The sequence below is a fragment of the Mchenga conophoros genome, linkage group LG1 (assembly GCF_057382185.1).
Source record: "Mchenga conophoros isolate Kocher_MC1m ecotype Shallow Benthic linkage group LG1, M_conophoros_male_GT1.1, whole genome shotgun sequence".
Classification (NCBI taxonomy): Eukaryota; Metazoa; Chordata; class Actinopteri; order Cichliformes; family Cichlidae; genus Mchenga; species Mchenga conophoros.
Window position 1 is genome coordinate 41914499 of NC_140526.1, and position 23997 is coordinate 41938495.

Genomic DNA, 23997 nt, shown 5'->3' on the forward strand with positions numbered 1-23997 from the left:
TGAGCAGGCATTTTGTCCCCAGAGTCCTCAGCCACGCCTTTTGCCCAGACAGGAAACAGCCACCGCCCAAACCCAGGTAACTCAAAGAAAGAGAAACATAATTAATATAACAAAACATTTTAGAAAAACCATACAATGCTACTATGTGCGCGCCTCATAATACCAGTGTTAGGTTTAACCAAATGATTAATGAATTATATTAATGAAGAATACTGCAAAGCAAAATAATAAAGTGAAAAATGGACTAATTTACCCCTGTGTGGCTGCTGCCATCACACACCCCCCCTCTTCAGGACTCTCGCTGGTACAGCGAGAGAGGAAGTCGGCGGTAACGTTGTTCTTCCCAGGAATGTGCTTGATGACAAACCGGAAAGGTTGCAGAGCAAGGTACCATCTTGTGATCCTTCCGTTCTTATCTTTCATCTTTTCCATCCACTGAAGTGCACTGTGATCCGTCTCCAGGGTGAATTCTCTTCCAAGAAGGTAGTACCTGAAGGAATCAAGGGCCCACTTGATTGCAAGGGCCTCCTTTTCCACTGTTGAATATCGAACCTCTCTCGGGAACAGCTTTCGGCTGATATAAGCAACAGGATGACGTTCTCCTTCCAAACCTTGAAGTAGCACTGCTCCCAGACCCCTATGAGATGCATCCGTTTGAAGGAAAAAGTGCTCATTAAAGTCTGGACTGTACAAAACTGGTTCGCTACTCAGTGATTGACCGATGTCCTTGAAAGCTGCTATAGCCTCCTCTGTCCAGTTAATCTGATTAGGACACTTGATGCCTATCAAGTCCGTTAGTAGAGCTGCCCTGGTGGAGAATCGTGGTATGAACCGACGATAAAAGCCTGCCATGTCCAAAAAGGATCTTAGTTGCTTCCTTGTCTGTGGGAGAGGACAAGACTCAATGGCTTGGATCTTACTGACCTGAGGCTTGATCACCCCATTCCCGATCACATGGCCCAGGTACGCAGTCTCAGCAGAGGCAAAAACACACTTAGAGGGGTTCACCGTCAACCCAGCAGTGCCAAGACGGTCGAAGACAGCATGCAGATGTTCCAAGTGTTCCTCCCATGTGGTGCTGTAGATGACAATATCATCAAGATATGCAGATGCAAATTCTGAGAAACCACATAGTACTTGGTCCATTAATCTCTGAAAGGTTGCTGGAGCCCCATGCAGCCCGAATGGCATCACTGTAAATTGGAAGAGACCCCAAGGTGTTCGAAAGGCAGTCAACTTCTTTGATCGCTCCGTTAGTGGCACCTGCCAATATCCCTTGCACAGGTCAAGTGTGGTCAAGTACTTTGCCTTCCCCAGCCGTTCCAGCAAATCATCAATGCGTGGTGTGGGGTATGAATCAAACAGTGATATTGAGTTTAGGTACCTGAAGTCTATACAGAACCTCATGCTTTCATCCTTCTTTGGCACCAGGACCACTGGATTACACCACTCACTCTTTGATGGCTCAATGATCCCCAAGGACAACATGAGGTCGATTTCCTTCTTCAGGGATATTAGCAGACGTTCAGGGATCCTGTAGCTCAAACGCTTTACTGCGACGCCCTCTTTAATGACAATGTCATGCTCAACAATATCTGTTCGGCCAGGATTCACTTGAAGCACCTCAGAGTTGCATGCAGCTCTCACCTGAAGCTGTTTATCATCTGGCAGATGACTAAGGTCAAAATCTACCACATCAGCAGAAGGCAAGTATTGCTCACCAACCTCTTCTTCCTCTGGCACACCCCTTATGAGCATCACCTCTGCTGTCTTTTCAGGGCGCTGCGCCCATTCCTTCAATAGATTTATGTGCAGAACCCTGCTGGAGCGTGGCTTTCCAGGGATGAACACTTGGTAAGTAGTGGACCCCAATTTCTTCTGAACCTCAAAGGGCCCTTGCCACTTAGCCAATAGCTTGTTGTTGTCAGTGGGGAGGAGCACCAACACCTTTTGTCCAGGACTAAAAGACCTCTGACGAGCTGCTCGGTCATACCAAAACTTCTGCTTCTGCTGGATTTTGGTCATATTTGACTGAGCAAGCTCACTCATTTTCTGCAGTCGCTCCCTCATCTGCACAACATAGGAAACAATGTTAACAGAGTCCATCTTTTCCTTGCCTCCCTCCCAGATGTTTCTTAGGAGGGCTAGAGGTCCTTGTACCTCATACCCATACAAAAGTTCGAACGGAGAGAAACCAGTGGAGGCTTGTGGCACTTCCCTGTAGGCAAAGAGAAGATAAGGAAGCCACTGATCCCAATCAGCACCATTCTTATCTACCACCTTCCGGAGCATCTGCTTCAGAGTCTGATTGAACCGTTCTGTTAGCCCATCAGTCTGAGGATGGTATGGGGTGGTCCTCAGGCTTCTAATGCCCAGCAGCTTGTACACCTGTTTTAGTAAGTTGGACATAAAGTTACTCCCCTGATCAGTCAGTATTTCCTGTGGGAACCCTACTCTTGCGAAGAGCTGTACAAGGCAGAAAGCTACTGATTTTGCCTTGATGGATTTCAGTGGGAAGACCTCTGGATATTTAGTTGCGTAATCAGTGATTACAAGCATATAGCGATTCCCTGACTTACTCTTCTCAACAGGTCCAACAATATCCATTCCGAGGCGCTCAAATGGGGTACCAATAATAGGCAGTGGTTGGAGTGGAGCTTTGGAAGGGACTTTGGAGGATGTCATCTGGCACTGAGGACAGCTCTTACAGAAGTAGGCTACATCTCTATGGAGGCCAGGCCAGAAAAAATGTTGTTTAATACGAGCTGTGGTTTTGTGCTTACCAAGGTGGCCAGACCAGGGAATAGAGTGTCCCAAATTAAGCACAGTTTCTCTAACCTCTTGGGGGACCACTAGCTTCAGAAGTGAGCCCATCTGATGGTAAAGTATGCCATTTTGCAAGACATAGTCACTTTTGTTAATGCCTGCCTCCTCTACTTGGTCCTTGTCTATTGCTCGCTGAAAACAGGAAGCTAAACTAGGATCAGTTTTTTGCAACTCTATTATATTGCCAGGAATTTGAAGTCCCAAAGGCAAGTCTGGGTCAGTATGCATTTCTGGGTGTACTATAGTATGCTGGAACTTCTCCTGTCTCCTCTGTCTGCGACTTTTCCGAGGCTTCACAAGTGCAACTTCCCATTCCTCATCAAAAAATGGCAAGGCACTGAAAACTTCTGAGGTTTCACTAGATTTTTGAGCTTGGGCTCTAGTAACAGCCACATTGCATTGATGATTCTGGTCTGACTCCAACAAATCAAAAAGCACTGGAAAATCTCGTCCCAGAATAGCTGAATAAGGCAGGTTATCAACCACCCCAACATTTAAAAGGTAAGTCTGTCCATTCACTTTAATGTACATGTCAGCTGTTGAGTACATCTTCTCATCTCCGTGCACACAACAAATGGGGATGGTATCACTGACACGGACAATATTGGGGGGCACAAAATCTCTGTGTATCAGTGTACGAGAACTGCCAGAATCAAGCAAAGCTCTTAAAGTTGTTCCATTAGCTTCAATTTTTATCATTTTAACAGTCTGGTCACACTGGAGTCCATGTTCAGCATGTGAACGTGGCATGAAACACATTTGAACCATCTTAGCTGAGGTTTTTGGGCACATTGGCTTTGTGTGGCCCTCTAACCCACAGAGGTAACAAACAATCTTTTTTGAATTTTTTAATGGTCTGCCAGCAAACTGGTTCTCACCCACAGGAGTTTTTTCTGCTGACAATGGCCTTTGATGATACATCTGGGTTGATTTGGGGCCTTCCTTTGGCATTTTATTTGCATTACAGGTCCAAGGTTGCCCTTTCCTCCTGGCAGCTACAAACACTTCTGCCAGCTCAGCTGCCTTCGCTGCAGAAGACGGATTGTGCTCTCGAATCCAAACCTGTAGCTCAGGGGACAACATTCTCAAATATTGTTCAAGGATGATTATTTCACCAATTTCTTGGTTCGTTTTACCTTTTGGCTGAATCCATTTCCCGTACAGATCTTTAAGTCGAGCATACAACTCCTTAGGGTTCTCATCAAGCCTGACTTCCAGTGAACGGAATCGCTGCCTGTAGGTCTCCGGGTTAACATCATACTTGGACAAAATTGCAGCTTTAACTTTGTCATAGCTGAGAGAGTCATCAATATCCATATGAACGTATGCCCCTCTTGCCTTGCCCGTTAGCAGTGGTATTAATCGAAAAACCCAGTCTGTTTTTTCCCAACGATATGCTAAGGCAATGCGTTCAAATGTAGTCAAAAAATGCTCAATATCATCACTATCAGTCAACTTTTCCAGTCTGGGTTCATGCAATGAAAACTGACCTGATAATGACTGACTGGATTCAGCTTGAGCTTGAGGAGAACTAGGAATGTGAGGTAGCTCCCTTGACTCTGGTGACTCTGTGGTAGGTAATGGTAGCTCTGGTACTGGTGATGTCCGGGACTGCACCTCTAACTGTAAAAGCTGAAACTGATGTTGCAATGCTTTGAATTTTTGTTCTTGTCGTGCAGTTACCTCTTCTTGCCTTGCTTCCCGAGCCTCCTGTTGACCCATATGAGCTTGCAATATTGACATCAGATCTGACAGAGATGGCTCCCTTTCTTCAACCTCAGTGCTCTCCACCATTTCAGAGACTCCAATTTCCTCCTCAGCATCAGCTTCCTTCTGAACAGTTACTCCTTTCTTCTTTTCCACCTTTCCTCCACGATGCATTTTTCTTTTTTTTTCTGGGGGTGAAAAAGCCTCAAAGAAAAAAATACTGTGTCCTCAACTGGCAGATCCCACTGCTGCCACCAATTGTGAGGGACCAAGCAGCCAAAGCAAAGAGGACACAAGCAAAAATATCTTCAAAAAGGGTTTTCTTTATTTTAACCCTCAAAAAGTCCAAAATTAACAAAATTCAAAACCATACTTAGCAGGCCCATAAAACAGGTCAACTAAATATAACTCTACAAAAAGTAATTTCCAAAAACTTAAACAACAAAGTGAGACACAACTTAACTCACAAACTGACCTAATTAAAAAGACACATGAGGGTAGCTTTTATAATGATTTGGCCAAACCATTTGAACACAATAGGGGGGAAAACACAAACACACACTAATATTAACTAAGCACAGAATAACCCAACTAAACCTAAACCACCCCTGCTCCTGGTAAGCCCATGGTTGGTCCTGCTGAGCAGGCATTTTGTCCCCAGAGTCCTCAGCCACGCCTTTTGCCCAGACAGGAAACAGCCACCGCCCAAACCCAGGTAACTCAAAGAAAGAGAAACATAATTAATATAACAAAACATTTTAGAAAAACCATACAATGCTACTATGTGCGCGCCTCATAATACCAGTGTTAGGTTTAACCAAATGATTAATGAATTATATTAATGAAGAATACTGCAAAGCAAAATAATAAAGTGAAAAATGGACTAATTTACCCCTGTGTGGCTGCTGCCATCACAATCATAAAGAGGAATCATCGCCCCACACTTCACACCAGCAAGCCAGCCTGAGCAAATCGCAGTATAAGGTCCAGAACAATAGCACCAAAAAACTAGAACCTTAGATGTGAATTGAAATGAACAGCTTTGTGAAACTGCTATGTTACATTAAACACAACTGTAGCTTCAAATAATGAGGCCACATATGTATGCACACGCAATCCTTCAGACTTCTCTAAACAGCATTTCTGCTATTTATTTTAGTAGTAACTCGCTATGATGTCACTGACATTGGATATCACTAATATCACTCAGGTGCACAACGTTTACTGGGCACATAGAAACACCACCCGTCTGTTGTTCAAATGTTTTCTTAATGAGGTGGAGCCGTCCAATAGAAAGTTGGCCTTTATACCTTTAAGGTGAGAGAAGAATTAAAAGTACGTTTCAGATAATGAACTAAATGTTATTAAGCACTGTGGATTTTGAAACGCTACTCTTTAAGAACTTTATGAAGGCATCATTAACAAATAAGTTAGCCTCTAAGTACATAAGTGTTTAACTTATCCTTTATATACTGGCTTTCTTCTTTCATTTTGTTGTGCAAATAGTAATGATGAAACCTTTTTAGCCCTTTACTGATTTCTTAGGTTTTTACATACTTGTCACACTTAGATGTTTAAGGTAGTCAAATACATTTTTAAATTAGATAAAAATAACTTAAGTAAATATTAAATACAGTTTTTCAATAATGAAAAGAAAAGAATGCCTGACGATGCTAAAAAGTCATTGGCCCTTCAACCTACTAACTGGCTGTGCCCCCTTAGCAACAACTGTATTCAAGCATTTGTGATAAGTGGTCCTTCACATGCAGACATGTTTTAATTCAGCCACAGTGAAGCATATTCCAGCATCCCCAGGTCTACACAAACACACACATACATATACAAAGCTCTCTCACTCTTCATATCTCACTCTTTCGCAGGGTTATGAATATCAGACTGAACCAGGAAAGTGTTGTGGAACATGTGTTCAGATGGACTGTATTTTCACCACACCTGACAACGTGACGGTGCATGTTATTGAGGTCAGTACTGCAGCCAACAGCGAATAAATGCTAGCATTAGAAGCACCACAGCAGGACTCCTTTCTTTTTCGTTCTTAAAAACTAATCAGCAATTTAGGACCTAAAAAACAAAAGCTTATAAATTCAAAGCCAAAAAAGTCTTTTTGAAATGAGATGACACACAGGTACCCTGTGTTTTCAGCCAGAATTGCTGTTTTACATGGTTTTACAGGTCAACAGCTCTTACACACCTCCTAATGACAAATGTGTGCAATATACCTGTGAGAAGCTCAACGGACAGCTTGTTACCAAGGAAACCAAGGCTACTTGTCCTCCCTTTAACCCCTTGGACTGTGAACCTGTGAGTTTATTAGACTTTTACAGATCAGATTGGTGGATTTTTGCATTTTACTGCTGAATATTTCACACAACATGAAATGTCTTCCTCCTCCAGGGCACTGAAACAACAGATGCCAGTGGGTGCTGCCCAACCTGTAAGCCATCAAACTAAATAACTAAATACATGTTAAGAACAAAGTTTAAAAATGTGCCTCACGTGAGTGTGCAACTGTTGTTATATGTTCCAGGCAATATAAGTCTGTGTAAGACCCAGAAGGAGCAGAGAATCCTTGAACTGAACAACTGCAAGAGCGCACAGCCAGTTAACATCACATATTGCGCTGGACACTGTGACAGTTTCTCCATGTGAGTCTATTATTTGAAATTTAACCGAGAGCGCCTTCATTTCCCTTAACTGGCTGCTACATGTTCACTGTTTTCATTGCATACCAAAGAATACACTATTATTTATCTGCTGTAGGCAAACTCATGAATAATGAATAAGAACTAGTATATATGAGTGCAACAATAAAGTAATGATCATCTTTAAACATCACCCACTCAGGATTAGGCATTGTACAGAACATTCAGATTTTTCTGTTGATTAGTTACTGTAACTAGTGCAGACTTCATTAACTGGTCTTTCTCTGTGTGTGTGTTCAGGTACTCTATGGAAGCCAACACAATGGTACACAATTGCGAGTGCTGCCAAGAAGCCACCACAAGTGTGGAGCAGGTGGAGCTTACCTGTGCTGATGGGTCTAAGCTGCAGCACAGCTACACCATGGTTCAGTCATGCCAGTGCAGCAAAACAGAATGCGTGGAAGGGACAACGCCCAAACCACAGCGCCGCAGGAGACGCTGATCATCAGTAACTTAAATGCTTTACAATGGCTCGACCACCTCGACACTGAGTGTGCCTCATTTTCTTATCTCTGGTTAAACAAATGCTCCTTTTCTGTATCACAACATACCACTGTGATGTAAACTGTCTTTTCTTGGTGATGAACATTAAAGTCTTTCTGCAACATGAACATTTACACCAAGTCTTTGTGGGGATTGAACATAAAAGTTTGAAAAACATGGAGGTTTAAGACTTTTTGAAGACAAATTTGACATTGCGAAGGGAACAATCTTACAGAAATGTTATATTCCATTTCCATTACATCTGCTATCGGCTGGCTTCTAAATCACCTTCTCACTTAAAAACATTCAATTCAATTCAATTTTATTTATATAGCGCCGAATCACAACAAAGGTCGCCTCAAGGCGCTTCATAGGTAGCAAAAACATGTGCACTACTTGTTCTTGTCTAGTGACATGTGACTGCAATTCATGCTGAATCATAAATATTCTGAATATTCTGAAATCAGTAAACACCAATGGAATACCAAAGTTCCTGGACTGAAAGATGTGTATTACACTGAGATAACAGAATCACATGACACCACTGCACTTTCAACATTAAGAGTTTTGCAGACTGACAGTCTCATGGAGAAGAACTTTGGCAGACAAAATGTTGGCAGGTTACAGGTGTGAATAGAAGACTTAAGATTAGAATATACAGTCACCAAGGAGCATTGTGGGTCTTAAAACCTCTGCAGATGTCATACTGTTGTCCTCCATTCAGATATCAGTAGCAAAGTGACATCTTCAAACTCATTTGGAAGGTAACTGCACATAAAACCTTCATGTCCTGACTTAGTGATGGTAAACCTATATTAACTTTGTTAGAAATGACTCACAGTGGACAAAAGAGTTCTTCTAACCAGGGTAGTCATTCACTCATTATTATTACTGCATACATTTCTCTATATATACACAATGAATAATTTGAAATGCACTACACACTTTACAGATACCAATAATACAGGAGGTTGTGATTTGCTGCAGTTATGGCAGGTGCAAAACAAACTGTTTACAAAAGCATCAACAGAAATATTTGGTGCACTGTGAAAATCCAATCCTGTGATTAGAGGGTAGAACACCCACTGAGTGGCTATACCAAAATGACTGTCAGAACTTGGGAGCAGAGTTGTGTTTAAGCTCTAGGGACCTTATTTGAACTGGAAACAAAGCTCTTTTGGGAACTCGGCTGCTGCTGCAGTGTGTGAGAGTATATTACTGTGGGAGGACTATAAACATGTCTATAAGAGAAGGGGTGGAGCTCTGTATATAGACTACTTTCACTGTGAATGCATGCATCTGTTAGCATGTCTGGTATCAGACTGTCTTGTATAGTTAGAGCTCCTCAGCCATCTGCAGCAGAGAGTTGATGGCAGCATCCTTGTTGCCTTGCTGTGCGTCCAGTACAGTGCGAACCACCTCTTTATCCAGGTTGGGGAACATGTCCTGCAGAGCCTTAAGGTCCTGCTCAGTGCATGGTAGGCCCTGGTTCCCAATTGCTGGCATGGTAGTTGGCACTGCCATAGGCATCATGCCCTGGTTGTAGACCGCAGGAACTCCTAGGAACACAGATGACACTGCTTATACAAGAACCAGCTTTTAACTTATTAGATACAAGGTTTCACTGACTGACCTGTGATGGGCACGTATCCTACTCCTTGTTGATATACAGATGGCATAAAGACGACAGGCTGAGTCATCATTCCTGCTGGTAAAGACTGGCACAAAGACAGGGTTAACAATTTCACTTCATGGAAATAAATGAAACAGAAATGAAAGATGGTTTTCAAGATATTTCCTGACAGTGAAGCAACACTTGATCATTTTGAAAGCCTTTTCCTTAAAACTAAATCAAAATGAATAATAGATATTACAGGCTATCATGTTCCAAGCTTTCAAGATTAGTTTTGTTACACTATACAAAACAATTTATGGAAACTTTGTCATTGTCCAAATACTTCCGGGAATAATAAACCGACTGTGGATCCATAGTAACAGCATAACCAAAACTCAATCTGTGATTTAACACACAGACGTGTGATGCACTTTCCATCTTATCTGATGAAGGGTGCGTGTAAATGTCCTCACAGCAAAAGACATAACCAGGTTGATCATGCCCTCCTTGTCGTCACCCTGCCGTCCACTCAGGCTGAACCACTCATCCACCACTCTGCCCTCCCTTAGGCCTTCAGGGATGGTGACATGTGTCCATGCTATCCTGTCATCCATAGAAAATGCTCTCTGTACATCAACACATGGAAACAATTATCAGGTCAGTGGATAAATGCAAATGTATACTGCTGGATCATTAACAGCAGAGTTCAAATTCAACGGTTTCTTCATTTGTAAGGCTTTAAGACAAGGAAATTACCAGAGTATGAAAACAATTCACACAACAGTTCAGCTCAGAATATAAGATGTGACCAAAACGTTCTGGGAAGAGGCCCATAACAAACAGCTTGCCTGATTTAAATTTAGCCGTCTCTCCTTCAAGCTTGTTTGGCACCAAATATCAACAACAGTTTAAGGCACCTTATACTGTAAGGCAGGGCTGCCCAATCCCAGTCCTCGAGAGCTACTATCCTGCAGCTTTTAGATGCATCCCTACTCCAACACAGCTGAATCAAATGGTTTGATCTCTTCAGCATGCCATCGTGTTTGGCAAAGGCCTGATAACAAGCCATTCATTTGATTCAGGTGTGTGGGAACAAGGATGCATCTAAAAGCTGCAGGACGGTAGCTCTCGAGGACCGGGATTGGGCACCCCTGCTGTAAGGTAAAGACCCTACAAGAAAACCCAACGACTAGACAACCGCTTATGAGCGAGCACTTGGTTTTTCCTTGGTGAAGGAAAAACTCCCTTTTAACACAAAGAAACCTCCAGCAGAACTAGGCTCAGTGAGGGGCAGCCATCGTTAAAAAATTAATTAATTAAAAGAAAAACTGCCAGTCACTGATGAGCTGATGTAATTTCACCATAGACCTCAACCTCAAGCAGATAAACTTTCAACTTCTGTTTCAAATTGACTACATTTTGTGATAATGGATCATAACTGGCGGTGAGAGTGGGGTCTCTTGTTAGTGCCAAGCAGTTTGGAGAACATCCAGCACGTATTTCAGAAGAACAAAAAAAGAAGTACAAGAACAAGTACAAAGGGACATAACAGGACTTCCCCCGAGAGATCTAAAAGGTAAGAGTCATGCTGAAGATGGTCCAGAGGCGCATTAGAACAGGATCTTTAGATTTTGTAGGCCTTTTCCCTGAACCTTATGATTACACCCTATATCATCAATAAATATGCACTGTTGATAGAGACAGAATGTAAGAAAACATAGTTTCAACTGTAGTTTCATTTACTTTGTCCATCCTTGACAACACATTTCCTCATTTGAAGGGTGAAACTACAGAAACAAGGAGCTAGGAGAATTGTAATAGCACTGACACGGCATTATGTCCAGGAATACTATGCAAATAAAATCTAAGCATAAAAGCAGCCCAGATAGTTTTCCCCTGGAAATCTTAAGTAAAAAAATTACTGCTTAACAAATAACCTTGTAACTTTTTAGTAGCGTTCACAATACTGTCACATAATAAAACTGAAAAAAATATTAGGGTTATTCAAAAGTAATTTCCATCCACCATTTCACCCCCCTGACATACGTAGAGCTAGAGGAGTATTCCTGTAACCTCCACAGAGCTGTGTTTACTTGGCTAGCACATTACCAACTGCTAACCTCCACCTTTGTAGCCTGCTCGTACTCAACAATGTGTTTCTGCCTCCAAGTGGTAAAAGACAAACAATTTCTTTCACCTTTAGAAGGAAGAGTTTTCTTGCATATTTTGTATAGTACTGTGCTTTATTGGAGGATGTTGAAGTAGCTGTTTTTAAATCGCATTGCATTGGATTTTCTCTTACAAATGCAGTTTGTTTTTTGGATGATACCGTACAGGTGCACCAGTGGATGACCTATTATGTTTTTCTTATAAAAAAAGTAAAACACCCAGCACGCCCCTGCGGGCGGTTTATCCTTCAAGCTCGGGTCCTCTACCAGAGGCCTGGGAGCTTGAGGGTCCTGCGCAGTATCTTAGCTGTTCCCAGGACTGCGCTCTTCTGGACAGAGATCTCCGATGTTGTTCCCGGGATCTGCTGGAGCCACTCGCCTAGCTTGGGAGTCACCGCACCTAGTGCTCCGATTACCACGGGGACCACCGTTACCTTCACCCTCCACATCCTCTCGAGCTCTTCTCTGAGCCCTTGGTATTTCTCCAGCTTCTCGTGTTCCTTCTTCCTGATATTGCTGTCATTCGGAACCGCTACATCGATCACTACGGCCGTCTTCTTCTGTTTGTCTACCACCACTATGTCCGGTTGGTTAGCCACCACCATTTTGTCCGTCTGTATCTGGAAGTCCCACAGGATCTTAGCTCGGTCATTCTCCACCACCCTTGGGGGCATCTCCCATTTTGACCTCGGGACTTCCAGGTTATACTCGGCACAGATGTTCCTGTACACTATGCCGGCCACTTGGTTATGGCGTTCCATGTATGCCTTGCCTGCTAGCATCTTGCACCCTGCTGTTATGTGCTGGATTGTCTCTGGGGCATCTTTACACAGACTGCACCTGGGGTCTTGCCTGGTGTGATAGACCCCAGCCTCTATGGATCTTGTGCTCAGAGCTTGTTCTTGTGCTGCCATGATTAGTGCCTCTGTGCTGTCTTTCAGTCCAGCTTTGTCCAGCCACTGGTAGGATTTCTGGATATCAGCCACCTCCTCTATCTGCCGGTGGTACATACCGTGCAGGGGCCTGTCCTTTCATGATGGTTCCTCGTCTCCCTCCTCTTTCTTGGGTTTCTGCTGCCTGAGGTATTCACTGAGCACTCGGTCAGTTGGGGCCATCTTCCCAATGTATTCTTGGATGTTCGTTGTCTCATCCTGGACTGTGGTGCTGACACTCACCAGTCCCCGGCCCCCTTCCTTCCGGTTAGCGTACAGCCTCAGGGTGCTGGACTTGGGGTGAAACCCTCCATGCATGGTAAGGAGCTTTCTTGTCTTTATGTCAGTGGCTTCTATCTCCTCCTTTGGCCAGCCTATTACCCCAGCAGGGTACCTGATCACGGGCAGGGCGTAGGTGTTGATGGCCCGGATCTTGTTCTTACCATTCAGCTGACTCCTCAGGACTTGCCTGACCCTCTGCAGGTACTTGGTGGTTGCAGCTTTTCTAGCGGCCTCTTCATGGTTCCCATTTGCCTGCGGGATCCCCAGGTACTTGTAACTGTCCTCTATGTCTGCAATGTTGCCTTCTGGTAGTTCAATCCCCTCAGTTCTGACTACCTTCCCTCTCTTTGTTACCATCCGGCTACACTTCTCCAGTCCGAACGACATTCCAATGTCATTGCTGTATAGCCTGGTAGTGTGGATCAGTGAATCGATGTCTCGTTCACTCTTGGCATACAGCTTGATGTCATCCATGTACAGGAGGTGGCTGACAACTGCTCCGTTCCGTAGTCGGTATCCGTAGCCAGTCTTGTTAATGATCTCACTGAGGGGGTTCAGGCCTATGCAGAACAGCAGTGGGGACAGAGCATCTCCTTGGTAGATCCCGCACTTGATGGTGACTTGTGCTATGGGCTTGGAGTTGGCCTCTAGTGTTGTACGCCACATCCCCATTGAGTTCCTGATGAAGGCTCTTAGGGTCCCATTGATCTTGTACAATTCTAGGCATTCCAGTATCCAGCTGTGGGGCATTGAGTCATAGGCCTTCTTGTAATCAATCCAGGCAGTGCACAGGTTGGTCAGTCTGGTCTTGCAGTCTCGGCTGATTGTTCTGTCTACCAGTAGCTGGTGTTTTGCGCCTCTGGTATTCTTGCCAATTCCTTTCTGTGTCCCGCTCATGTATTGACCCATGTGCCTGTTCATCTTAGCCGATATGATGCCTGACAGGAGCTTCCATGTAGTACTGATGCAGGTTATTGGTCGGTAGTTGGAGGGGACCGGTCCCTTCTTGGGGTCCTTGGGGATCAGGACCGTCCGGCCTTCAGTTAGCCATTCCGGGTGTCTCTCGTTAACTAGCAGCTGGTTCATTTGTGCTGCCAGACGCTCGTGGAGTGCAGTCAGCTTCTTCAGCCAGTAGGCGTGAACCATGTCGGGCCCTGGTGCTGTCCAACTCTTCATACTGGAGACCCTTTTTTGGATATCTGCCACTGTGATGGTTACTGGACCCTGTTCAGGGAGGTCGCTGTGGTCTGCCCTCAGATCCTCTAGCCACTGAGCATTGCCGTTATGGGTTGCATCCTTCTCCCATATGCTCTTCCAGTATTGCTCCGTCTCCAGCCTTGGTGGTGCTGTTCTCTTATTGTTCCCTTGCCACTGAGAGTACACCTTTGCTGGTTCTGTGGAGAACAGCTGGTTTATTCTCCTGCCTTCTATCTCTCTGGTGTACCTCCTCAAGCGGCTGGCCAAGGCTGTGAGTCTTTGCTTGGCAGTTTCCAAGGCCTCAGGTATGGACAGCTTGCTGTATTTCTTAGGCACCTTATTTGTCGCACCTTGCTGCAACTCCGTTAGTTGGCTAACCTCCCTCCGTGCTACTTTGATCTTATATATATATATATATATATATATGGCTTTAGGTTTGATAGGGACAATGAGGGAAAGAGAGAGGGGAAGACATGCAGCAGAGGGTCTCAGGTCGGACTCGAACCTGGTCTGGCCGCTCCCAGCTTTGCTGCATATGCTCCCCTGCTCATTCCAGTGAGCTAAACCGATGCCCGACCCATTATGTTGTTCTAATTGTGTTCCATCTTCTTCTTATATTCCTCCTATTTTCTCCCCGCTTCTTTTTTCTTTCTGTCCTTTTGTTTTTTTCCTCTGACTGTCAGCTCTGTTATTGCCATATTTCACAGCTTTTGGCCATACTACCTTGAGCATGCCCAATCTCATCTGATCTCGGAAGCTAAGCAGGGTCAGACTAGGTTAACAGCCTGAGCATACCAGGTATGTATGCTTGGCTCATCTACTAACCTGAAAGGTTGGTGGTTTAATCCCTAGCTGCTCCAATCTGCATGGCAAATATCCTTGGGCAAGATACTAACCGCAAGTTGCCCTCCAATGTAACAGTTTGTAACAGTTTGTAACAGTTTGTAACAGTCACACCCACATCAGAGTGTGACTGTTACAAAGCACTTAAGATTAAAAAAGTGCTTCTATGAACGGATGAATAGAAACATGTTTTAAACCGCTTTGAGTACTCAGGTAGAGTAGAAAAGTGCTATATAAGAACCAGTCCACTTACTTGCACAATATGATAATGTTAAAATGAAACAGACAAATAGATAAAATGAAAAAAAAGAAGAAAACAAAGAAGAAGACCCTATAGAGCTAATCTTTGAAAAGCTGTGCCCATGTCTAACCATTCAGAAGAGAAGCTCTGTGACCTCCTCACCTCATCAAAGATCTCCAAGTAGAAAGAGTCAACCCCAGGAGGCACCGTGCACTGGATCACCTTGTTCCAGCGTGGGTTTTTGGCTCCATTATGAGCAGTTGGTGTCTCATAGACAGCATAGCCCAGTCTGATCCTACAGTATGGATCCATTCGGGTCATACCATAGTTTTTAGCCAGTTTGGCCTACACAATAAAACAAGACAGGTAGCTTCAATTAACTGATTAATTTAAGATTTGTGTATTACAGTATAGCTAGCACGTGTACTCCTGTGTTTAATCTAAGTTACACACAAAAACATAAACACTAACTAAAACTTAGTTTAGTTTATCAAGATCCCCATTAGCTCCTGTAATAGCAGAAGCTACTCTTCCTGGGGTCTGAGGAACTTTTTAACCAAAAGGTTTTTCAGACATAAAACATGAACTACATGAAAGACAAAAAAGATTTCCACGCCACCACTGGGTTAGTGAACTGACCTCTGCATTAGACTAGTTCAACAAGGAGGAAACAAAATAAACCTGTCTGTTAACTAGCACATAGAATATGGATGAAGATCCAAAAAAATAACAGTTTGTTATAAATAGGGATGGGTATCGAAAACCGGTTCTTGTTGAGAACCGGTTCCCACTGTTTCAAATCCTTGGAAGTGTTTGCCATTTTTGCAAACGATTCCCTTATCGATTCCAGTCGCCCCGAATGACGTCACCACGTCGCGGAGCGTCATTTACCCGGCAGGAAACACGGCACCAGCGGCTCAAATGCTCAAAAGTTTGGTTACACTTTACGAGAACGGATGACAACAGGGCAACTTGCAATACTTGCAAAGTAGATATTTCATTTAAGGGAGGAAACACTACGAATATGCAAAAGCATTTGCTCACAAAACACACGATGACCTTAAATGAATGTCGTGTTTTTAATTCCGCTCCGGACTCGTGAATCTCAACCCAGCAGCAGCGGTAACGTTTGCACGTCCTCTCCCGTTAATGCGGCAGGTAAACAATCAACTAACAGTGCATATTATGTTAGCGCGATCTGCCTTATTACAAACCTGCCATTACTGTGCATTTAGGTGACCATGATGAGACAGACAGAGTCTGGCTCAGATGCTGGCAGTTCTCGCTGCAGTCTACCGGTAGCGTCTCCTTTCAGGCCAGGATAGACGAATGTCACCGAGCAGTGACTCAGTTTGTGGTCAAAGGCTTGCACCCGTTTGCCACAGCAGATGCCCCCGATTTCACTTTGGTAAGTGAATGTGTTTAATTGTAGACAGGGACATTACTGGATATTCTTGTGTAATTGCTACAGAATAATTTATGTTACACTTTGTTATTGCTACAGAAGAATATTTATTTTATTATTTTACATTTACATTTTTTTTCCTGGGGACCCTGTGACACCCCATTGAAGAGCCGTAGGCTGGATCTCTTAAGATCTCACTGTTGGGTTTGTAAGGCCATGTTACTCCTAAATTTGTCTCTTGTTCAAAGAGAAGATATAAAACAAAGTTCTAAGCTAATCGACCTTAGTGTTCTCCTTTTTTAAAAATAAGAATCAATAAAGAATCAAATCGTTAAACAGAATCGAAAATGGAATCGGAATCGTTAAAATCTTATCAATACCCATCCCTAGTTATAAAGAATTTGTGGCACTTTTGCTATAATGACTTTTCAGTTAAAATTTAGAACTTAACAAACTAAACAAGAAGCTTTTATGTGTAACATAAAAGAACAAGCTGTTGGTGTGTATATTTTATCCACAATGGTACAAATACTGAAATGACATCCAGTTGTACTTCTAATAGTGAAGCTGTGCTCACCTGGACCACTGTAATGCTAAGTCGTCCTACAGTGCTTATGGAGCCTCCATACTGCAGCTGCCTGGCTGCCTGCGCATCCAGCTGGACCTGCTGCTGCTGCTGAGTGGGAGTGATTCGCAGAAAATCCTGTGGAAGCTCCCCAATATACACCTGAAAGCAAAAAACTGGTTTAAGTTTTACCCAGAAAAACCAGCATAAAGGGGGCTGGAGGAAGAGAGGATTGCTTGGTGCTGTACTAAGAGAGATACTAATTCATGCAAATTATTTAACATTGTATGTATTTTTTGAGAGAGAGAAAAGAACAAAATACAATCTATGGAAGAGAGAAACCAAAAGTTACTGACATGCAGTATGTAGTATTGCCATATAACTTAAATATGGGATAAATGAAGTGCTTATTGAAACTAAGATGAAGGCGAAGAGGAGAACAAGTGGAAAACAAATGAAGTACTCTAGCAGGGTGATCCAACCCTGACTACAAACTCAGAGCTGGTTCCACAGGAGAGGGTCAAGTAAGCTAGAAGCTCTCCCCCATTTCTACTTTTGAAATCTCTCAGAACCACAAATAAGGAGAGGAAAGTGCTCTATTGAGAAAATATAGTATTATGAGGTCTTTATAGAGTATATTCATTCAGGTCTTTGTATGTAAATGTAAAAAATATATATTTACCGCACTATAAGGCGCACGTAAAATCCTTAAATCTTCACAAAAATCGACAGTGCGCCTTATAATCTGGTGCGCCTTATGGATGAATTTTGGTTTGTGCTTACTGACCTTGAACCGGTTTTATGTGGCACACTGTGCTCAAAAATCTGTCAAAATTTTTTTTAGAGGACCGTTGCCAGGAGCCTCGCAGAGTAATACGTACTGTGCTTCAACACAACATTCCCGTGTTGTGTGTGTATAACGACTCCAAAATGGCATATTTAAGCGTATTTTAACCTTCGAGCAATTAGTTATGCAGAAGAAAATGGAAATAGAGCAGCTGTGACATAATTCGGCATTAATGAGTCGATGGTGCGCAAGTGGAGGAAGCAAGAAGATGACCTAAAACAAGTAAAGAAGACCAAAAGGAGTTTCCGAGGGAACACGGCGCGATGGCCGCAGTTAGAGGACAAAATTGAACAGTGGGTTATTGAACAGAGAACAGCAGGCAGAAGTGTCTCTACAGTCTCTATTCGACTCAAGGCAACAGCGGCAGCACATGACATGCAGATCAGCGACTTTCGAGGGGGACCTTCTTGGTGCTTCCGTTTGATGAAAAGGCATAATCTCTCAATCCGCACAAGAACTAAAGTCTCACAGCAACTGCCAAACGATTACAAAGAAAAGTTGGCCATTTTCAGCACCTACTGCCAGAATGAGATCACTGAAAAGAAGATCCGGCCAGAACACATCACTAGCATGGACGAGGTCCTCCTCACCTTTGACATCCCCGTGAACCGTACTGTTGAGAAAACAGGGACCAGTACGGTATCTATATGCACCACAGGGAACGAGAAGTCATCCTTCACTGTAGTTCTGGGCTGCCAAGCTAATGGCCAGAAACTACCACCCATGGTCATTTTCAAGAGGAAGACTTTACCAAAAGAAAAGTTTCCGGCCGGCGTCATCGTCAAGGCTAACTCAAAGGGCTGGATGGACGAGGAGAAGATGAGCGAGTGTTTGAGTTCATGTCAAGAGACCGGGTGGCTTTTTCCACAAATCTCCGTCTCTTTTGATCTACGACTCCATGCGCGCCCATCTCACCGAGGCTGTCAAAACCCAAGTGAAGCAAACTAATTCGGAGCTTGCCGTCATTCCGGGTGGATTAACCAAAGAACTCCAACCACTAGATATTGGTTGTTCAAAGTTAAATTACGAGCTGCGTGGGAGCATTGGATGACAGAAGGCGAACACACATTCACCAAAACAGGGAGGCAACGCCGAGCAAGTTACGCCGCTACCTGCCAATGGATCGTGGATGCTTGGGCTAAGGTATCATGCATTCATTCATTCATTTATTTGTTCATTTTCAGGCACAAAAAATACCTTTATTGAACATAAAATGCACAAAACATCAGTCTCAAGTGTCGTCCGAGCTTTCACGAAGGCTGGAATAATCACTGAACAGCTAAGTAACAGCAACAAGACTGATTCAGACAATAATGAGAGGGATCCGGGCATGCTTGATGCTGAAATTGCCCAGCTGTTTACCGTAACTCAGACACGGAAGGTGAAGAGTTTGAGGGAATTGTGGAAGTTGAATGTACTGGAAAAAGTAAGTGTATTTTTCAATATTTAATGTGTTACAGCTTAACAGTGTTAAGAGTTACTGTGAATGAGCTTAATAAAGGTCAAGTTATCTGACTGTTTTGTTTGTCTTAATGCGTCATATAATACGATGTGCCTTATGTATGAAAACAGAGCCAGTCTTCAACAGTGCGCTTTATAATCTGGTGCGCCTTATAGTGCGGTAAATATGGTACTGTAACCTTATTTTGGGGCAAAGTCAATAAATATTTGAAGCAGTTTTTATCTTGTTTGACTGGTGATGTACTAGTGACGACAGAAACGTAAGTTAATTTAGATAATGCTTCAAAAGTACTACCCGAAAAAGTCCCCAGAGGTATTTCTAGGTTACTGCAAGAGTCCCGTCTACAAGCAGGACTTCGGTTAACGTTACATTCTTAGACACCCGTATTCAAATGAGGGTTGGTGGACTTAATCGTGTTTTACATATCAGCATGCTAATTTGAACTCTAACTAGCAGGTACAACCTACAGTCAATTAAGTGAGTCATGATGAGACTTTTGGTTTTTTGGTTTGGTTTGGGGGTTTTTTAACTTTTGTTGAAATTGTTTGAGAGGTGTTGATTTATATGTATGGCTCACTTGGAAGACATCTTGGTGATGCTGCTGAATTTTAGTTAGCTACACTTAGGTCCATCACTTGTTGTAGAGAGACTCAGTTTTTGTAGTTATCTAGACCACTACAGTTGGAAATCCTTTCAATCAATGAATGACAATCAATGACATGCGTGATGTCACAAACATCACCACATGCTTTAGTTTGTTTGTTCTGAATAATAGCCTCGTGACAGCCTTCCTTGCTGTCATCTGACATCTCTTGGGTTTCATATTCACAATTACAGTGAAAAGTTACAGAATACAAAATTCTTCACTCTGAATCAACTTCAGATATCATGGCTGCTTTATTTGTCACGTAATAACAATGCAACAGGACCCATTTAACCTGTCTAAACAATTAATTCCAAAATTTTTGGTAAAAACTCCAGAATTAAAACTTAAGGTATGCATTCTGATCACATATTGTCCGATTTAAAATCCAATGTGGTGGTTCACAGACAGAAAACTTTGTCCAACAAATTCTAACTATATAATGACGGATCTTTTTACTGCTCTGACCAATCCAAATGAATTCACTCAGTGGGTGCAAATGCTGCTAGCAGTGTTCAAGCATGAGTCTTTTTCCCCAGTCATTACAGCCGACTATATCTCTCACTTTCTGTCTTCCACGAGTGAAACTGTACAAGAGAGAAGGAGCAAAGAATGTAGCATTAAAAAACTGCAAGACATAGTGGGGTAAATCAGTTTGTCTTCATCTACCCGAATAAACACAGAAAATGATGCGAAACTTATTGTCGCTAAGAGCAGGACTTTTTAGGATTTTGTGAGTTTAAAAGACGTAAACCATGCCCTTAATATGTTTATCTAGCCTTTCTTCCAACATTTTAACGTAATGCTAGCACGTGGAAAATATTGGACGTGAACACCGTTTTGCTCAAGTCTCAGAACTTCATTAACTTGTAATTAGTCGGTTTCTGAGTAATCATTAGATCAGCTCACCACAAATCAAAGGCTTAATTTTTTCTGACTCTTTGTAATCACAAAACATCCGGGGTCCTCTAAGCAGCAACACAGAAACTGGAATTCAGCTTCCCAGATCTGAAGCACGGGAGTGAAACTGTTCTTTATCGTTTGTTGTGTAACACGGAACACGTCAGTGTTGCTATCCTGGCAGCTTAATCCTTGAGTTGCTATTAGCTACCTAAGCTAACGCTTATCCGTTAATTACTTTCGTCGACGTTTTGAATGACGGGTATTGAATGCTAAGCTAGTGTCCGTGCTGTGCAACTCTTTCTTGATCATTTAATGAACCAGAACTACAATCCAGAGCAACGCCTAGCTGTGTGCGTGCCAGTGCGAACAAACTAGACAAACACCGAGGTCGCTACCTGTCCCCTCTGGGTGCTGATGGTAGTTGCCATGTCGTCTCCTCTTTATCGGGATTTTCTATTTTTTCTTAAATCACAAGCTTGCGGCGTTGAAAAACAAAACAACATATACTGTCCACTACAACGGATGTTTACCCTTCGAAAGACCTCCTCTTCCTGCTTGTTTTTTTATATATGTCATGTGACAACCAGTGTTACAGTGCTTTACCGCCACCTACTGCGTTGGAGTGGGCAATAGACCCACTCTAGCCAAACCACCTTCAAGATTTTTCAGTTACTACAGAAGGTGAAGAGTCACACCTGATCCACAAATGAATGGAATGCATTCAGTGGCGGTCCAAGGCTGTTTGGCGACCTGGGCGAGCACCCCCCCCCCCCCCCCCCCCCCCAATAACAAACAGCAAACGACTAACAAACAGCCATCATAATTCATCATACAATGAGAATAGGACAAATCAACAATTGACACTGACTAATTAATATTGTGCTGAACACAGTCCAAAAGATTCAGTAAGCTACAAAGGAAAGTGGCAAACAAACGTAAACAAAAGTTTTCACTATCACTACTAATTTTTTTTTTTCACTATCACTACTAATTAATGTTATCTTCTTGTATCCCTGTTGTGGCCAGTGCTATCCTCTATGTTGTTGCATGCTGGGGCAGCAGGTTGAGGGTCACAGATGCCAACAGACTAAATAAACTGATCCACAATGCCGGTAATGTTGTGGGGATGGAGCTGGACTCTGTTAGGGTGGTGTCTGAGAGGCGAATGTTGTCCAAGATAAGGATAATCATGGATAATACCTCCCACCCATTCCATGAAGGCTTGGCTACTCACAGGAGCACGTCCAGTGAGAGACTGAGATTACCAAAAAGCACCACTGACCGACACAGGAAATCATTCCTGCCCGTGGCCATCTCCCTGTACAACTCCTCCATCTAATGCACTGTAAACACTGCAAAAGATACACTTTTTATACACGTTCTTTTCTATTCTGTAATATTCTTGTAAATTTTCTTGATATTTATTTATAATCACCTCTGTTAATCCTTGATATTTATAATTGAGTGATCTGTATATATTAGTGCTATTTCTTAAATGTGTAAAATCTGTAACATAATGTATTGTTTGGAGTTTAGTCTGTTACTGTTGCTATTTCTACAATTTCTTCTTGGAGTAATTGTAACCCACATAATTTCCTTAGGGATTAATAAAGTATTCCGATTCTGATTCTGATTGTTTCAGGATAGATGACCTGCCATTATCCAATGACACATCTGCTTACCTGTATCTTTTGCTCATTTCTCCTCCTCTTCTTTTCTCTTTTTTCTAAACTGAGAACCTGATGGCTTTGAACTTTTCTTGTCCATTTTCCATTGGTTTTAATTTTGCACTCCAGTATGAACACCCATCCCACAACCCGAGGATCACCACAACATGACCTTATAAATCTAAACCTTAGTTCACAGATTTGCTTTGTTAAGGGTTTATTTCTGGGATTTCGCACAACCCAGGATTCAAATCATGAATACATTATGGGCTTGGATTTATAACATTGGTAAATGGTAAATGGCCTGCATTTGTATAGCGCTTTTCTAGTCCATAGGACCCCAAAGCGCTTTACACTACATTCAGTCATTCACCCATTCACACACACATTCACACACTGGCGATAGCAAGCTACATTGTAGCCACAGCCACCCTGAGGCGCACTGACAGAGGCGAGGCTGCCGGACACAGGCGCCACCAGGCCCTCTGACCACCACCAGTAGGCAAACATGGGGTTAGTATCTTAGCCCAAGGATATTTGGCATGCAGCCAGGATGCAGCCTGGGGTCGAACCACCGACCTTCTGATTAGCTGATTAGAGCCCATTTCATTCATAACATTATGAATGAAATGGGCTCTATTTGGAAGCAGCCGGTCCATATATATAAAACACCCAGCACGCCCCTGCGGGCGGTTTATCCTTCAAGCTCGGGTCCTCTACCAGAGGCCTGGGAGCTTGAGGGTCCTGCGCAGTATCTTAGCTGTTCCCAGGACTGCGCTCTTCTGGACAGAGATCTCCGATGTTATTCCCGGGATCTGCTGGAGCCACTCGCCTAGCTTGGGAGTCACCGTACCTAGTGCTCCGATTACCACGGGGACCACCGTTACCTTCACCCTCCACATCCTCTCGAGCTCTTCTCTGAGCCCTTGGTATTTCTCCAGCTTCTCGTGTTCCTTCTTCCTGATATTGCTGTCATTCGGAACCGCTACATCGATCACTACGGCCGTCTTCTTCTGTTTGTCTACCACCACTATGTCCGGTTGGTTAGCCACCACCATTTTGTCCGTCTGTATCTGGAAGTCCCACAGGATCTTAGCTCGGTCATTCTCCACCACCCTTGGGGGCATCTCCCATTTTGACCTCGGGACTTCCAGGTTATACTCGGCACAGATGTTCCTGTACACTATGCCGGCCACTTGGTTATGGCGTTCCATGTATGCCTTGCCTGCTAGCATCTTGCACCCTGCTGTTATGTGCTGGATTGTCTCTGGGGCATCTTTACACAGCCTGCACCTGGGGTCTTGCCTGGTGTGATAGACCCCAGCCTCTATGGATCTTGTGCTCAGAGCTTGTTCTTGTGCTGCCATGATTAGTGCCTCTGTGCTGTCTTTCAGTCCAGCTTTGTCCAGCCACTGGTAGGATTTCTGGATATCAGCCACCTCCTCTATCTGCCGGTGGTACATACCGTGCAGGGGCCTGTCCTTCCAT

The 23997-nt window shown here is 43.3% G+C and overlaps 2 protein-coding genes across 2 annotated transcripts in view; one reads left to right on the forward strand and one right to left on the reverse strand.

Annotated features, from left to right (window-relative positions):
- LOC146583889 (uncharacterized) overlaps positions 1 to 7867 on the forward strand; it is a 60438-nt gene extending 52571 nt beyond the window's left edge. The window contains exons 54-58 of the mRNA XM_085268108.1: positions 6414 to 6515; positions 6727 to 6855; positions 6949 to 6988; positions 7082 to 7199; positions 7497 to 7867. Of these exons, the coding sequence (XP_085124234.1) occupies positions 6414 to 6515; positions 6727 to 6855; positions 6949 to 6988; positions 7082 to 7199; positions 7497 to 7698 (591 nt within the window). The 3' untranslated portion in view covers positions 7699 to 7867. The remainder of the gene's footprint in view (positions 1 to 6413; positions 6516 to 6726; positions 6856 to 6948; positions 6989 to 7081; positions 7200 to 7496) is intronic.
- A 417-nt stretch (positions 7868 to 8284) lies between these two features.
- On the reverse strand, positions 8285 to 21453 carry tollip (toll interacting protein). Its single transcript, XM_085278809.1, has 6 exons — positions 21238 to 21453; positions 17000 to 17149; positions 15180 to 15362; positions 9828 to 9980; positions 9373 to 9457; positions 8285 to 9298 (listed from the first exon to the last, which is right to left on the reverse strand). The coding sequence occupies exons 1-6, from the start codon at positions 21268 to 21270 to the stop codon at positions 9075 to 9077; spliced, it is 828 nt and encodes a 275-aa protein (XP_085134935.1). The 5' UTR covers positions 21271 to 21453; the 3' UTR covers positions 8285 to 9074.
- Between the last annotated feature and the right edge of the window lie 2544 nt (positions 21454 to 23997).

Coding starts and splice junctions, on each gene's coding strand:
- tollip (XM_085278809.1), bottom strand. CDS start 21,270: ATGGCAACTACCATCAGCACCCAGAGGGGACAG. Junction 17,150..21,237: donor TCAGCACCCAGAGGGGACAG/GTAGCGACCTCG, acceptor TTTTGCTTTCAG/GTGTATATTGGGGAGCTTCC. Junction 9,299..9,372: donor AGGATACGTGCCCATCACAG/GTCAGTCAGTGA, acceptor CTGTGTTCCTAG/GAGTTCCTGCGGTCTACAAC.